Source organism: Trachypithecus francoisi, unplaced genomic scaffold (assembly GCF_009764315.1).
Source record: "Trachypithecus francoisi isolate TF-2019V2 unplaced genomic scaffold, Tfra_2.0 Lachesis_group0, whole genome shotgun sequence".
In the NCBI taxonomy this organism is placed as follows: domain Eukaryota; kingdom Metazoa; phylum Chordata; class Mammalia; order Primates; family Cercopithecidae; genus Trachypithecus; species Trachypithecus francoisi.
This window is the reverse complement of record NW_022681453.1, coordinates 81,952,463-81,969,415: the sequence shown is the minus strand read 5'-3', so window position 1 is coordinate 81,969,415 and position 16,953 is coordinate 81,952,463. Positions and strand designations below refer to the sequence as shown.

The 16,953-nt window shown below is 39.1% G+C and overlaps 1 protein-coding gene across 1 annotated transcript; it reads left to right on the top strand.

The window, feature by feature from the left end:
• The first annotated feature begins 525 nt into the window (after positions 1-525).
• Positions 526-15,730, top strand: LOC117078308. Its single transcript, XM_033201844.1, has 3 exons — positions 526-636; positions 5,575-6,081; positions 10,986-15,730. Exons 1-3 carry the CDS (start codon positions 526-528, stop codon positions 11,058-11,060), a joined length of 693 nt encoding a protein of 230 aa, XP_033057735.1. The 3' UTR covers positions 11,061-15,730.
• The last annotated feature ends 1,223 nt before the right edge of the window (positions 15,731-16,953 follow it).

Sequence of the window (16,953 nt, the reverse complement as noted above, 5' to 3'; positions counted from 1 at the left end):
TTTTACTTCTTAAAATCCATCATTGTGCCTTTGAAGTAGGAACTTCGGAAGTTTTAGAAGTGACACTCCTATAGTATTTATAGCAAAAACTACATCTTTCAAGAGCACTTTGGACTGGATTTCTACATTTATCATAGCATGGATACATTTAATTTTCTAAATATTGAATGTTTCTTCTCCAATGGTGTTCCTCATGGAGAAAGAGTCCCAGCAAAAAAACAAATGCTGAAGCAAGGCCCCAAGCTTCTAACTACTTTTACTAAGTGACAGGGGACACTGGTGCCTTATTACTTAATCCCAAGGGGAAGATCTGCATGCAGGAACTAGCAGCCCTCAGAGTCTAAAACCTGGAACATATAACATCCAACTCGCATGCTCACACATACGCATTTGCACGTGGGCTGACTTGCATCCAGGAGACAGCCCCTGAGCTCTTCACAAATTGCAGAGAAGGCCAGGAAATCAGCTCCAAAGATGATGTGCCTCTGCCCTGCTTCAGAGGCCCCAACTCACATCCTAACGGCTATGAGAGGTTTCCATGATCAAATCCAGGAGCAGAAGGCAGAAGTGAGGCTCACAAATGGTCCATCCGGGCTTTTCCGTGGAGCCCGTTTCTGCCCGACCCCCCTGAGGAATGTAAACGATCTGTTCAGGACTGAGCTGCTTTACCCTCGAGGATGTAAATTATTCATTACCCCCTCCTTCTTGCACATTTTTCCTTTCATTTTCTCCATCTACTCCCTGCTTTCTCTTTACCAATTTATCTCTAAGCTACCTCAATTGCCTTCTTCTGCTCCCCTCAGACACTTAAAAACGAAACCAGATTCACAAGCCAAATAACTGGATTAGATTTCTCTTCAACATATTAGAGAGTAGAGAAAGCGGCTTTGTAATATGTTTGATATTCAGCCTTTTAGAAAGCAATTCCTTAAATTACTCTGTTTAAATCTTTGAACTACTTAACTTTCTTTGATAGCACGCTAACATTGCACTAAAACCTGTGCAATGTTATGAAAACTTTAATTTCTGTAGTCAGTGCTTCCACATGAACAGCAGGGGGCAGTAGGATACCAAGAATTGAAGAAATTGTCCCGGGCTCTGAGAAACACTGTTGAATTACTGCAGTGGGTCTGTGTACTCGTGATGATCTCAGCTCTCAGATGAAGTCTTTTGTTTTGTGTCCTATTTTACAATGCACCGTTCAGTTTTCTATATGAGTTGTGGCTTAGTCACAGTATTTCACTGTGACAGCTTAGCTTAAGAAAAAGAAAGGTGAAGGAAAAAAAGGGAGGAAAAGAAAAAGAGAAGATGTAAATGCTTCCAAATAAAACACATCATGAAAAGGAAAAAGTAATCCTGTATATACATATAAAGTTTGTCCCTTCTCTGTTCCCATCCTAGACACAGTTTTTCCAGATTACAGACTGAATTCATCCCTATTCCTCCCCAAAACACACAAACACACGCACACATCTGCCATATAGTTTTCTGTCAAAACAGATTTCTTATAAAAAGAAAAAACAACACAAAAAATACAAAAACTCTTTTAAAATACTTGACTTCTAAAAAAAAATCAAAAAAATCTCTCATTTTCTGTCCTTTATCAAGCTTCTGAGTATAGAATTTTAGTTTTTCATGCTTTTTGAATATTAGTCAAAATACCTTTCATTCATGTGAATGTTGCAATAAGATTCTTCCTCTGTAAAAGCACAGCTTCAGATAAATAGCCAAAAGCTATAGTTGTTATCTATATCTGATATGTTTGGAGGTGGAATATGAAGTACAAACTGAAATATGAGAGACTTGAAGAATATTCAAGGATTGTTGAAATAGTACAGGTTGGGAAAGGTTCTTAGTAATCCAACCCTCAAAGTTAGCAAATATGAAACTTCTTTTATGCATAATTTGAGTTATACCCAAAATATCATACCTGCAAGTCTAGTTTCCTCTCCTACCTAGACTGGAATTCCCAGGGTTATTTATGTGTTCTCATAGAGTTATTAATTTATTACTGTGATATAGCAGATGTATTATTTCAACATCTGGTACCAAAATTCCTCTTGAAGGAGGGATTCTTTGCTCCCTACTGACAGGGCCCTATCTGATCCTCTGGCCTTATCTCCTACTATTTTCCTGCTTTCCAGCTTTGATCACACCAGCTCCCTTGCTGTTCCTTAGAGCATACTAGGTACTCTATGCCTCAGGGCCTTGGCCTTAGCTGTCCTCTGTCAGGAACAATCTTACCTCATTTATCCAAATGATTCATTCCTTTGCCTATTTCAAGTGTTTGTGCAAAAACCACTTCCTCCGTGAGGCCTTCCCTGACCACCTATTTAAAATGGAATATTCTCCCCAGCATTTTTTATGCACCCTTTCTCCTTTATTTTCCTCAATTGCACTTATCACCATCAAATACGCTACATATTACACAGGTAAATATAATACAGGAGATAACTGAGATCAAACATATCAGCCAACAGAGGGCTCAACTTCAGTGTTAAAACAAAAAGAAAAATAGGTTGATTTCAAAGGAAAACCCAACTCTATGCTGTATATAAAAGACAAAGATCCACCTAAAACAAAACAATTCAGAAATGCTAACAATGAAAGGAAGGATGGGTAAAGGTCTACTAAGAAAATGCAAATTAAAAAAAGAAAGAATTGAGATTTTGAAATTCAATAAAATAAAATTCAGACCAAAAGCCATTATTGAGACAAAGAACATCTTATAATCCTAAAGGCTACAATTCATAGTGAAAATAAAAGATTTATGAAAAGGTATGCAGTGAATAACACAGCAGCTACTTTCACACGTAGGAATTATAAGAGATTCAAAGAGAAATCGAAATACACTAACAATAGCAGACTATAGTACATTTACCTTAGACAAAAAGATACAAAAACACTTATGAAAATTGACTCAATTTACAATACAGACATGTATGCCTCAATAAATCACATAAATATAATATAATTTACCATAATCTGATAAAACTAGAAAGTTATAATCAAAACATAAGAAAGCCCCATCTTGAAATTTAAAATTTTTCTATTAAACATAACTTGCCGCAAAGAGAAATATCAATTAATAATGAGAATTTCTAGAAAAAAAATGAAAACATGACATTAGAATTGACAAGATGCAGCTAAAGAGTGTTCAGAACAAAACTGATAATTTAAATAAATAATGAAATGTACGAATTAGTTATTTCACTCAAAAAGAAAACGTTAGATATATTTAAGGTTCTTTTCCATTTTGAATTTTGGATTTAATTATCTTTTTAATTGAGCAACATAGTTCTGTTTTGTTTTTTTTTTTTTTTTTTTGGAGTCTCCCTCTGTCACCGAGGCTGCAGCACAGTGGCGCAACTGGCCAGTCTGCTCTTGAACTCCTGACCTTGAGTGATCCACCTGCCTCAGCCTCCCAAAGTGCTGGGATTACAGGTGTGAGCCACTGCACCCAGAAAGCAACCTAGATTTTAAAACATGAGATAAATAAGCCTAACTGTATTTAACTACATCTAACATTTTTACTAACAGTTGTAATACTGGTAGATTTTGGAAACTATTATATACATTATGGAGAAAAGTAAATTATTCTGTTAATATCATTTAGGAGCCATGATTTTCAGCATCAGGGAAAAGAGATGCAATATAAAATCAAGTAAGTAAAAACCCTATAATCTTCTATTAGAATTGGAATATCAACACAAATGTATTATTTATTTTCATCTTTCTTTGAAAAACTACATCTCTCCTAGATCTTGTGTTGAAGAGTCTGGGAAGTGATAAGTCATTTAACCATGAACATCTTTAAGTGTAGATTGTAGCATCCAAATATCTTTTTCACTAGAAGCAATCAGGACACCTTTGAGAAATGACTGATTCTACGTCTGAGGCAGTAAATGTACAATATGACACTGGAACTCTTACAGTGTCAGAACGCAATCAAGACATTTGAGCTTGTGTCAAATAAAGGAGCCAAAAATGACCAAAGATGGGCAATTTGAAATTGAAAATGGATATTCACTGCAATTATATAAAAGTGTAAACAGAGATGCAGATACAATCAACATGAAACTCCTGGAAGCAACAGGAGATTCAATATGGTTGCAAGATACAAAATTAGACACAGAAATCAGTACCTTAATTTATGTAAGAACCTAGCCGTTATAAGGAAAAGTAGAAGAGACAATTCCAACAAAAAAAGAGAAATACTCTAAGAATAAACTTAACAAGTAAAAAACCTTTATGATGCTTTTGTGAAAGACACAGAGCTGAAACTTGAGCAAAAGAAAAAATAAACCTTGCTTTTCAAAAGGAAAAAAATGTCAAAAGGAAAATGCAACATCATAAACGGAAAAGATATGCAGAAGATTTTGTTTTCAGAAAGTATTTTTACGGAGCTATATTCTATAGTTTACATGAAAAAATAACCAAGCATATAAAAAACAACTTCAGAAAACAGCAATAACGCAGTCTAGCCCTACCAGATACTGAAATATAGTCTCTAATAAAAACAGTATAATATTAGCCCATAAGTAGACAATAAGATCAATGTGGAAAAAAAATATATATATCTTAGATCCAATTACAATGTGGAAATTTATGTATGTGATAAAAATATTTCAAATCGCTGCTCAGGGGGTGCTTTTTAAATTAAATGTTATGACAGCTAAAAAGTCATTTGAAAATAGATAAAATTCACATAGGTAGAATTCCTGCATATATGTTCGTGTGTACATACATATTACTCGTGAATCGTATAATGAGGAACCAACCTGACATCTCCAAATTGAAGGATATTCTGGAAGACCACTGGGCTAGACTTTTCAGAAATGTCAATACCAGGAGAAACAAACAAAAAAAGGCTAGGGAACTGTTCTATATTGAAGGACGCGAAAGAGACTTGACAACTGCAATATGTGATTCTTACTGATGCACTATGTGATTCTTGTTAAATCTCGGATTTACATTTTACAAACTATAGGGTAAAGAAGGACATTTTGGGACAACTGAGGAAATTCAAATATGAAATACATCCGATTATTGTAATCTAACAATGTTACATTTCCTAAGTATGATGATTGTGATCCTGTGGTCCTCAATTGAGGCAATTTTGCACCTCTCCTTTTTCCCCCAACCCTCACCACCACCCCTCCCCCCTCCACCACCCAACCACACCTTTTGGGTTTGGCAGTGTCTGGAGGCATCGTTGGTTGTCACAATTGGGGGAGGGGTTTGCCACTGGCACCTAATGGGTAGAGGCCAGGGATGCTGCTAAATAGTGGTTGTTTAGCTCAGGACACCCCCACCCCACCCCGTCACCCCCACCTCACGGGCACAGACAGCAAAAACTCATCTTGCCCAAAATGTCAATAGCGCGGGGTTGAGAATGTAGAACAATCCCTTTTTCTGAGGGGATACATACTGAGATATTAGGCTGAATCACATGACATTGTCTCTTGCGTAGGTCAAGTATCGGCAATACTTAAGGACGAAGGGTTATGACGTTCACAACAAACTCTCAAAATAATGAGCAAGCCCTTCCGCCCCGGCTGCCCCGCGACCTAGGGGACCCGAGAAGGGCGCACTAGCCCGGGGCGCGGAGGCCAACGCCGAGCCTGCGCGGTGGGAGGCGCTGAGAGCTCACTGCGCACGCGCCGGTCGGCCGGCCGCACCCACGCGGCTCAGCTCGCGAAGTTGCAGACAGCCTGGCGAACCGCTCAATGCGCTACTTCTGCCCGCCGCAGAGAAAGGGAAAGAAAACTCCGCAGGGGCTCCGTTGGCTTCTCGACGAGTGACAAAGATGCTTTCCCAGATAGAAGACCGGAGCCCTGCTCCTTTGCGATCCGCCAAGGGCTGCAGAGAGCATCCTCATCCATTTGGGCACCCCTGTCCAGGAAGAGCTCGGCCATCCCTTTCCAGATTGGATCCTTCAGAGGTGAATTTTCTTCGGTGGATTCCGATTTGCTCCGTCTGACCAGCCTAGGCAATCCAGCATCGCGTGGTACCAGTGCCCCTGGGCACACTTTCTTCACACCGGCGCCGGCTCCGCCTCGCCAGCAAGCGCATTCCCAGGTAAACATTTTAAATACCTTAGAATTCTTCTGCCTAGAGTCTCTAATCAAGAAGTTTACTCACTTTTTCTGTAAAGAGCCATAAAGCAAATACTCTAGAATTTGAGCCTGGAAATGTCTCTGTAGCGTATTCGTCTTTGTTTTGACAATGTAAAAACCACTCTGAGCTGCTGGCCTTACAAAAATAGAATCATGAGGACTGTGATGATTAAAGCCTGATCACAAATGCACCCAGCACAGAGGCTAGAGCGCCAGTGAGTCCTCCACCGCTTCCTAGGCCCGACCATAGTTTTGCAGTTAGGATCCAGGTTTTATGAGGACTGGGACCCACCCAGGTTTAGTTCAGTCTCTTGAATCCTCCCTGCACCTGCACCTCAGCTCCTCCCCCAGGCCGGTGGCCCGTGGTGAGTTCCTGGCAGTCTCCTAGGCCACCAGGAAACACTCTGACCAACTGCCACGCCCTCCTTTGCCCCAAAATGACAAGCTCTTTTCATCTGGGAGCAAAAGGTGAAGTCTCCACATTTGAACTAAATGAGTTTAGTGTAAAAGTAATACAAGATTATCTCAGACAATTGTATTTTAATAGTATTTTTTCTGGTGATAAATGTAATATATGTCTACCATGGTCATTTGGAAAATTCTGAGACGTATGTAGGAGAAAATAAATTCTCCATAACCCTAACCCACAAAAAATAACTTTTGAAATGCTCGTGTATTTTTAAATTCTTTTTTAATGCATATTATAGGACAACTTACTGAACAATTGAATTTTTAGAAATACTTTTAATAAAACTTGTGTTGTAGTACAGCATACAGGAAAGCATACAAATGACAAATACATTTCAGTAAACTTTCAAAGATTAACACAAACATGTCCGGGCAACCACAACCCAGCTCAAAAAATTAATAGTAGCATTCTTCATCCCCCTGTTTTGTCTATTCTGACATTTCACATGAAATGAATTACTTGGTAAATATTTTATAGTATTTGGTTTATTTCACTTTATATTATATTTGAATTCATCCATGTCATTGCATGTAATAAGTCTTTTTTTAAATTTTATTCTAGGCTGTATGAAATTCAGTTATATGAGTATACACAATTTATTCTTTTTGCTGTTATTTTTTCTTAATTACAGATGTATTGAGATATAATTCACACGCCATACAGTTCATCCACTTAAAGTGTGCCATTCAATGTGTACAATTCAATGCTTTCAGTGTATTCACAGATATATGCAACCATCACCACAGTCAATTTTAGAAAATTTCCATCACCTGGAAACTTCATACCCTTTAGCAATTACTCCCACAACCCCAATTCCCTATCCTTTCTAGCCCCAAGCAACCACTAATTTTTCTGCTCTATAGATTTGCCTATTCTGGACATCTCACAAAAATTGCACTGTATGATATGCGGTCTTTTGTGACTGGTCCCTTATGCTGATACTGGACATTCAAGTTCTTTCCAGGTTTGGCGCTATTACAGATAATACTTCCGTGAACATTATTCTGTGGATCGGTTCACATAGATACACATTTCTGTTGGGATACATATCAAAGGTTTGCTCATAACCAGCTATAATTACAGTGCCAAGCAGTTTTTTAAATTTACAGACCTGCCAGCATTATATGATGAGAGTTCTCATTGTTCCATGTCCTCTCCAACATTTGGGGTTTATATAGTATTAATTTATATTTCTCTGATGACTAAAGATAAAGAGCATCTTTCATGTAATTATTGGCCACTCGGATGTGCTCTTTAGTAAAGTGGCTTTTAGGCATTCACCCATTTTTCTATTGGCTAATCTTCTTCTACTTGATGCGTATATTCTAGATAAGTGCTGCAAACAAACACCTTTTCCTAATTAAAGGCTTGCATTTTAATTCTCTCATTTTTAGATTTTGATAAAGGTAAATCTTTAATTTTTATTGAGGTCTAATTTATCACTTTTTGTTCATGGTTAGTGCTTTTGCTAACCTGTAGGAAATCATTACCTACCCCAAGGTGACAAGGGCATTCTCTTACGTTACCATCTGGAACCTTAAGTTTTTTCTTGGAACACTTAGATGTGCTAACTACCTAAAATTAATTTTGGCATATGGTGGCAAGTGAGGACTATTTTTTTTTGTCATGTAGCTATCCAACTGACCTAAGCTTTTCTTGGAAAAGAAAGTCCTTTCCCCACTGCTCTGCAACATCACCTTTGTCATAAATCAATAGAAATAGACCTCCAGATGTTGGAATCAGTAGAAAAGGAATATAAAATATATTTATGGTTATTTTAAATTATTAAAGATTCTTACTAAGGGTAGTTATGATAAATGAAGACAGGGAATTTCAAGATAAATACAACTAATAGAAGAAGAACAAAATGGAACCCCTAGAACTGAAAAATATAATAACTGAAATCATTTGATGGGATTATCAGTAGATTGGACACACAGTAAGGAGAATCGGGAAACTTAAAGATAGGTCAACAGAGAGCCAGGCATAGTGGCTCATGCCTGTAATCCCAGCACTTTAGGAAGCCGAGGCGGACAAATCATTTGAGGTCAGAGGTCAGAGGTCAGAAGTTTGAGACCAGCCTGGTCAACATGGTGAAACTCCGTCTCTACTAAAAATACAAAAATTAGTTGAGTGTGGTGGTGCACACCTGTAATCCCATCTACTCGGGAGGCTGAGGCAGGAAAATCGCTTGAACTGGGGAGATGGAGGCTGCAGTGAGCTGAGATTGCGCCATTGCACTCCAGGCTGGGTGACAGAGCGAGACTCCATCTCAAAAAAAAAAAAAAAAAAAAAAAAAAAAGTCAATAGAAATCATCCAAATTTAAAGTGCATTGAGAAAAAAAAAAAGTTTATAATAAACAGAACATGGTGACTCATGAAATAATATAAAGACATCTAACTTACATGAAATTGGACTTTCAGAAGTCAAGGAGAGAAACTATCAGGCAGAAAAATACTTGAAAAAGTATTAGCAAAGGTTCCCCAAATTTGATCAAATATATTTATCCAGAATGTTTACTTGTTTAATGAAGAGTTGATCCCAGTAACCTATTTTGCCATTAATGGAGTTTAGAGGTTGGCATAAAAGGTTATAAAGTGTTATATCTCCATGAATGAGCAGCAGGGCATTTTAAAGTCACATCGAATGTGGAAAAAATACTTTGCCAGGTGGAAGGTTCCTAAGCATGGCTATTCTTTTAACATAAATGTTGCTTGCCCACTAACATTACCACCACCGCAATCATAGTAATGCCAAAATTCCTTACAGTTTTTCAAAATATCCTGTTGGTGCACAGTACGGACCTGCATCCACTGAGAACCCTTCTCTCCTGTGATCTGCCTCCCTGTCCCATACCTTTCTAACCTCATCTTCTAACGCTCTATGTAGCAAACCTCCCTGGCCTCCTTCCAGATCAGGGCTTTGGGGATTGCTTCTCCCTCTTCCAGAATGCTCCTGCCCCCAAATATATATATAACTGACTCTTCCACAGGTCTTTGTTCTAATGTCATTTTTCTCAGTGAGATCTACCAATGAAACAAACCCAAACAAAAAACTTACACATTCTCTCAGCATCTGGGTTAGTTTGTGGGGCTGCCATGGCAAAGCACCACAGACCCAGTGGCTTAACCCTCAGAAAATTATTTTCTTAGCTCTGGAGACTAGAAGTCCAAGAACAAGATGGCAGCAGGTGTGATTTCTCCTGTGGCCCTTCTCCTTGACTGGCCATTGGCCACCTTCTCTCTGTGTCCTCTCATGGTTTGTTCTCTGTGAGTGAGTGCCCTGGTGTCTCTCTGCATGCCCAAATTTTCTTTTATAAAGACAGCATTTAGATTAGATTAGGACCCATCCAAAGGGCCTCATTTTAACTTAATTGCCTCCTTAAAAACCTTATCTACGAGTATAGTTACCTTATGAGGTACTAGGGGTTAGGCCTTCAACATATGAATTTTGGGGGTACATAATTCAGGCCATACACCATCTCTTGTTTATTTTCATCTGCATACCCCCCACCTTTTTTTTTTTAGATGGAGCGTCGCTCTGTCACCCAGACTGGAGTGCAGTGATGCGATCTCAGCTCACTGCAACCTCCACCCTCCCGGGTTCAAGCAATTCTCCTGCCTCAGCCTCCTGAGTAGCTAGGATTACAGGCATGCCCCATCATGCCTGGCTGTAACCTTTATTTTAAATTCAATGTATTGTAATGATTTACTTGGTTTATTGTCTTAACTTTCTGTTCCACTGGAATACAGGTTTAATAAGAAAGGGAGTTTAATCAATTTTGTTCTCTGAAGTGTCTTCAGAAGCAAATGAGTAAAGAATTATCATTGTTAACGTTTTCACTTAGTGCTAGCATATGGACAACCTCAATTTATTTCTAACAACTCTCGGTATCTTTCAGAGGATTCCTTCATTCCTTCATGAATGAAGAAAGCCCTGATAGTGTTCCAGTAATTTATGTTTTTTATCTTAACAAAAAGAGTTATAGCACTAAAAGATCCAGCTTTTTTGTTTTACTTTTTAAAAAATTTTTTTATATTGTTAATAGAGACAGGGTCTCACCATGTTGCTCAGGCTGGTCTCAAACTCCTGGACTCAAGTGATCCACCCTCCACAGCCTCCCAAAGTGCTGAGATTACAGGGGTGAGCCACCACAGACAGCCAAGATCCAGTTTTTTTACCAAGGAAAATAAGAAATTTAATATGCTTGTTTCCAAAGCAACAAATCTTTGCATGATTAAGTAGACTGAGGGCTCTTCCATATTAGACGAAAATATCCAGCCAAATTGCTGAGGACTCCCTCAGACAGAAAAAAAAAAAAATGCTTAGAGTCATCCTCACAAAGATATTTGCCTGTTTAATTGTAACTTAATTATGACAACTTTTTTTTCTTTAGGTGGTCAGGCTCAGGATGGACCATGAGCTTTCAAAAAGGAAAAAGGTGGAAATCCTCAACTATGCTGCCATCTGAATAAGTGTTTCTTTGTAGCATGCACAGAGTCCAGGAAAATTACATCCCTGCATTATGTAATGTACCAACAACGCAGTTACCCACTGTTTTAATCTAGGTTATTCTTGAAAGCAGAGCCTGAGACAAAGGTAGACACGTTCTATTTATGAGTCTGACACCCAGGAGCAGGAATGAGAGGCAGGGGAGTGAACATGGGAAAAGGGAAAGTAAGTCCAAGCAAAACCAGATACTGCTGTTATCAAGTGGTCCACCGCTATTAATGGCTACATAAGGCAGAACTTTTTTAGGATTCTTCTTAAACTTTATCTCAGAACTGTCTGCCTTAGGGAGAATGGAGAAGTATTTCTCCATCAGCAGTCACCTCCTGTTTGTTGAGGGCTGCTCCTTTGGGACATTAACTCACCGCCCCCACCACCCCATCCCTCTGGGCTGCAAAGAACTGAGAGCCCACATGGTACCTCAGCATCGCACATTGCTACATCAGAGAGGTCTTAAGACAGGAAACTAGAGTCTTGGTGCATGCTCGAAGTGAGACAGTGTCAGCACAGAAAAGTGTAATATCTTCCATAACTGTTCAACAGAGCCATGACTGGACTCAGAGGTTGAAAAGATATGGGACCGTACACAAGAAGCATCTTGTAAGCCTACATAACATACTATTAGACTCATCGAAATCTGTTTCATTCCTTCTTTATAATCAAAACTTCAGTGTCCAGAATAAGGTTGGCAGAAGGGTTATATAGGAAAGTTAAATGCATTAGAAGGTATATATTTATAAGTTTTAACCTTGAGTCATGTTCAAGGAGAAAGTGACATTGGAACTCGGAAAATTAAAAAATGATTCTACTTGAAAAATTTGACCATTGCATAGAGATATTAGCTATTGTCTAATCTTTTGTAATCTCAGAAACAATCGTGAATTGTTTGGTGAAAAATGAAAAAATAAAATTAACCATTTCTTATGTCTCCATGAGCTTTATAGACCAATGTCACTAACTTTTCTTAAGATAATTGTTTCCTACTGTCAAATAGCTCTAGTAATATGCATCTTACAATCAATGAAGGGAAAACTGATAGAAACATAGGAAGAAAAATACTGGGGTAATTTTCATCGTATAAAGTGTTAGCATTAACATTGGTTAGAATAGAGGAGAAACTGCATGACTTGAGTGGACATTCCTGTATGTTGTATGAGGCCCTATCTTAACAGAAATAGTGATATCATCATCATCCTCTCTTATTTGGTCTTGAATTGCCACCAATAGGATAAAACCTTTGAATTATTTAACTCAATATATGTTAAGTTTCTACTATGTGCTATGTATTGGTACTGTAAATATGAATAAGACATAAAATATTACATTAAAAAACATCAGAATATATGTTCTTTTAAGGTATACCCCAAAACATTTACCACATGTTCTGGGGTGCATGTTAGGCTGTATCACAAATCAAGTCTTAAGAAATTTCAAAAGATGGAAATCATATAGAGTATAAATTAAACCAGAAATCAAGTACATAAAGGTAACAAAAAATTTCCTAAATGCATTAATTTAAGGAACATACATCTCATGACCCAGGAGTCACAAAATAAATCAAAGCAAAATTGAGAAAATATTTTGAAATGAATTTTAATGAAAATACAGTGTATTAAAGCTCTGAGTACTTATGTTAGAAATTTTACAGAAAGGTTGGCTATCAGTGTTTCCAGAAGCCGGGGAAAAAGTTTAGACAACTTGATGGCTGAGGAAGGGAAACAAAGTGAGACCTCTGATCACCCTGCCTTTCCAAGGTGAGCACTCTGGATCCCGTCGTAGGAGACCAGAGTCTTGCTGAGTTGAGGAGAGGAAGATTGGAGTTGAGACTGAGATAGTTTGAATTTTTAGGACAAAGTATCAACAAGGAAGAAGATAGACAAAAAAATCCAGAAATCTATGTAGAGGCTCCATTGTGTACCTAGTGGAACACTAAGCCTAACAAGTCTCAAAATTAGCGTGAGATTGGGAAATATCTAATTTCCATCCAGCCACAGTGGAGAATCCTGACTGAAAACCAGGCATTCACTAAAGATCCCAGAAAAGTTACGTGTTACATGAGTAGGGCTAAAGTATCCTGACTAAAAACTATACTACACTTGCTCCCCACTCGCACACAAAGCTTAAAAACAAGCCTCAATATAGTATAAAGCTGAACTGTAAATAACTAAACTACCTGCCAGAAGAAAGTCCAAATTTATTAGTTCCAGTCCTCCAAAATAACACATGGAAGGACAGGATTCAATTTACAAGACATTTGTTTGGGGGAGTAAAAATGGCTGAGGGTTTAAATAGAGAGGAAGTCAGAGAGACAGAGTCCTCAGGATACGTAAGATTTCTGGCCTCCATGGAGGTGTGATGGTTAATTTTATGGGTGTCAGCTTCACCGGGCCACAGGATGCCTCATATCTGATCGAACATTATTGCTGGTTGCGTTCATGAAGCATTTTCTGGAAGAAATTCACATTTGAATTGACGGACTGAATAAAGCAGATTGCAGTCCCCAGTGTGGATGGGTTTGATCCAGTCTTCTAAGGACCCAAATAAAATAGGTGGAGGAAGGTTGAATTTTCTGCCTGACTATGGCACTGGGACACCCATCTTCTCCTGCCTTTGACCTGGGACTGACACCTCAATGCTCCTGGTTCTCAGGCCTTCGGACAGCAGATTGGGGGCCTTCTCAGCCTCCATTATTGTGTGAGCCAATTCCTTATAATAAATAAGGATTTATTTATTGATAAATCCATATAGATTGATTATAAATCCTTATAGATTGACTGATAGATCCATAGGACTTATTGATTCTGTTTCTCTGGAGAACCCTGACTAATACAGAAGGAGAGAGGGAAGAAAGGACGGTTGAGCAGCAAAAAGCTTAGACTGTAGCACAGTTCTGATAAAGTTTGCAGTCAGATGAAGAACACTCAAACCAAAGTTGCCCATTGGAGGAGCCCCCTACCTCACAGGAATAGGCCTGCATTATTAGTATACCTTCCTCATTCATTCATTGTTGTTCTTACGGAAACAACCCACAGGAAATGTAGCCTTGGCATGACTGTATCAATGGATACAGAGAGGAGTAGCGGGGACCCCCCGCCCAGTCAATTACGTTCCACAGCAAAAGATCTCAGTGGTGCATTTCCACGCTGGCTCAGTCCACCCCTTGGGCTGCACAGCTCTATTCAGGCCTAGCTGCCAGGAAGAGTATTAGGTGTCATTGTCAACTCAGGCTGTGTGCCCAGTAAACCTGGAAGTGTCTGGATATTCTTGCTTGCCAGCATATAGTCATAAATCTGTTTGGGGAAGGACTTGCCATTTCATCAAAGTATATACATGTATAGCAGGGTTCTTCCTCCTAGTGACCTGTGACCTAGTAACCCAGCCACTTATGGGTTCTTCCATCTGTGGGTTCCTTACGTGAAAAGTGCTTCTGGTCTGGGAACTGAGAAAGGGATGTGTCATTGGAGTGCGGTTCCATTCATGCCTTATTTGGTTATAGGCATTACGCAGCATTCTTGTTATGTGCCCATCTATTTTGCCTGTAGAGGTGTTACTTTCAATTAATTATCTCCTAAACACCCTGTGAATCAAACCCCCTTACACTACCCCTCCGATTTCACCAGTTATTATAGTAATTATGGCCTCTTGACTTTTGGTAATTAAGCACTAGTCCTCCAGGGCCCTCTATCACTTGAGGGCCCATCACCCCTGAATCCTATTAACAATCCCAGCTCTCTGACCACCTCATTTACCATCAGCCCTGGTCTAAAGAGTCAAGCCACTACTGCACTTCGTGACACTGGTAACCTCTCACAGGCTCATTCTTGGCAGCCTTAGTGAATTGTCACTATTCCATGACATGTTCGTCACAGTATATCCATCACATATTCATTCATCTGACCCCTACGAAGGTGTGATGGTTAATTTCATCACAGTCATACATGCCATTGTGTAGCGGGTCCTCAACTAATATAGCAACACCAACATTTTCAGGCAGAGCTGATAGACCCTGCGGAAGGGCAGGCAAGCCCAGAGCAAACCATCTATATGCAGTTCTTTTAACAGCCTGCAAGGCACTGTAAGATTAGGGAAACATTTATCAAATTACGTTCTATGGAAAACTAGTTCCATAGGATATGAACTGATGTCAGGAGAAAAATTAAATTAGAAAGTTCCTTCAGTGCCAGATTCTCAAAGCCATTCATATGTGAATGTTTAGTGCAACTCTCCAAAAGAGATGATTTGATGTGTTCCATGTGGCAGTAGTATGATGTGCAACCCAGATCCCCCTTCCAAGAACCGCTTGCACCCCACTTGCTGGGTGTAATGTTAGCAGGCAGCCTGCAGCTGACAGCCCTCTTCAGGAATTGGCATAGCTGTAGAGAACCACTTCACCTAAGGTCACACTTTTTTGTGGAGTGGCCCATAGCCAAGGATTGATCAGTGTGGAGATACAAAGTTGTTCTCTTGCCCATCTCAGGACATCTCTGAGGGCCATTTTAAGTCCAGAGCTCCCTGTGGGGTTGGCCAAGGCTGTCATTGGACCTGCATTATAACTTCCACCCAATTCCACTTCTCTCTCTCTCTCTCTTTTAACAAACGTTTGGCAAAAGGCACTTCTTAATAAATATCCTACAATTAAAGTATATCTCAGAATCTGCATCCTGGAAAATGCTGTCTGAGACACCCCACTTTCTAATTTTCTTTGCCCATTAAAGCTCACCCCCTAATTTTTATTTTTATTTTTATTTTTTTGACGGGATCTTCTTCTGTTGCCTGGAAGGGAGTGCAGTGGCACGATCTCGGCCCACTGCAGCCTCTGCTTCCCAGGCTCAAGCAATTATCCTGCCTCAGCCTCCCAAGTAGCTGGGATTACAGGTACCTGCTACCACGCCCGTCTAACTTTTTGTATTTTTAGTACAGATGGGGTTTCACCATGTTAGTGAGGCTAGTCTCAAATTCCTGACCTCAAGTGATCCGCCCACCTCGGCATCCCAAAGTGCTGGGATTACAGGTGTGAGCCACCGTGCCTGGCCTAAAGCCCTTTTTCATAGAGTACCTAACAAGTGTAGGGCTTAAGAAATACATTCTGGATGCTGGTAAGTGCAAGTGTGAGAACTAAGTACCTGTGTGGAAAGTAGGGAGGGGTACCCAAAACTTAAATTTCAGCTTATGAATTCCTTTGAGATTTGAAACTAGCTTAATTTTGATATGTAACTCTAATGCTTAAAGTATTACAGGATCTACTATCTATGGAGGTGCTATGGAGAGGATCTAAATATTGTATGACCTGTGCAAATAAATTTTCTTTTCTCTGTAACAGTGTTTTAAAACTTTAAGATAATCCGTGGTTGTCAGGTAAAATGCACTCATGTCTATCTGACAGATACAAATATTTTGCATTCTAGCTGCTTTTAGATATTTAACAGGAGAGGAAAACAGGAAATATGATTAAAGCCTTTGAAAGTCCATTTCCAAGAAATAAAAACTGCAGTAGGAATTCTACAAAACTGAAAAATCTTCAGGACTGGAAGAACTATCCAGAAAAGCCCAGTGGACTATAATAACTTATTAAAATATGTGTTTGGCAAGCCACTGACTAATACCACTTTAAGATATGAATGCATTACCAAAAAAAAAAAATGCAGTAGTTTTTACAAGTCTTTGAAATAATCATATTTGTATTTTGACGCTAATTTGAAATAAGGAGCTGGCTTGAAATACTAAACCTAAGTGATCAGAGACAATGAGCTATCAGACTACATGATCAGCGTAGAGCAATTTCCAAATAAGATGAGATGTATGCAGCCTCTGCAAATTTGGCTTGGGGAGGAGTTTACTTCACTTGCTTGAATAAG

What these genes read in the sequence shown, in the direction of transcription:
- LOC117078308 (XM_033201844.1), top strand. Translation starts at nt 526, where the DNA reads ATGAGAGGTTTCCATGATCAAATCCAGGAGCAGAAGGCAGAAGTGAGG. An exon ending in GCCCGACCCCCCTGAGGAAT is followed by an intron (nt 637 to 5,574) that starts GTAAACGATCTG and finishes CCCGCGACCTAG; the next exon opens with GGGACCCGAGAAGGGCGCAC. An exon ending in GCCAGCAAGCGCATTCCCAG is followed by an intron (nt 6,082 to 10,985) that starts GTAAACATTTTA and finishes TTTTTTCTTTAG; the next exon opens with GTGGTCAGGCTCAGGATGGA.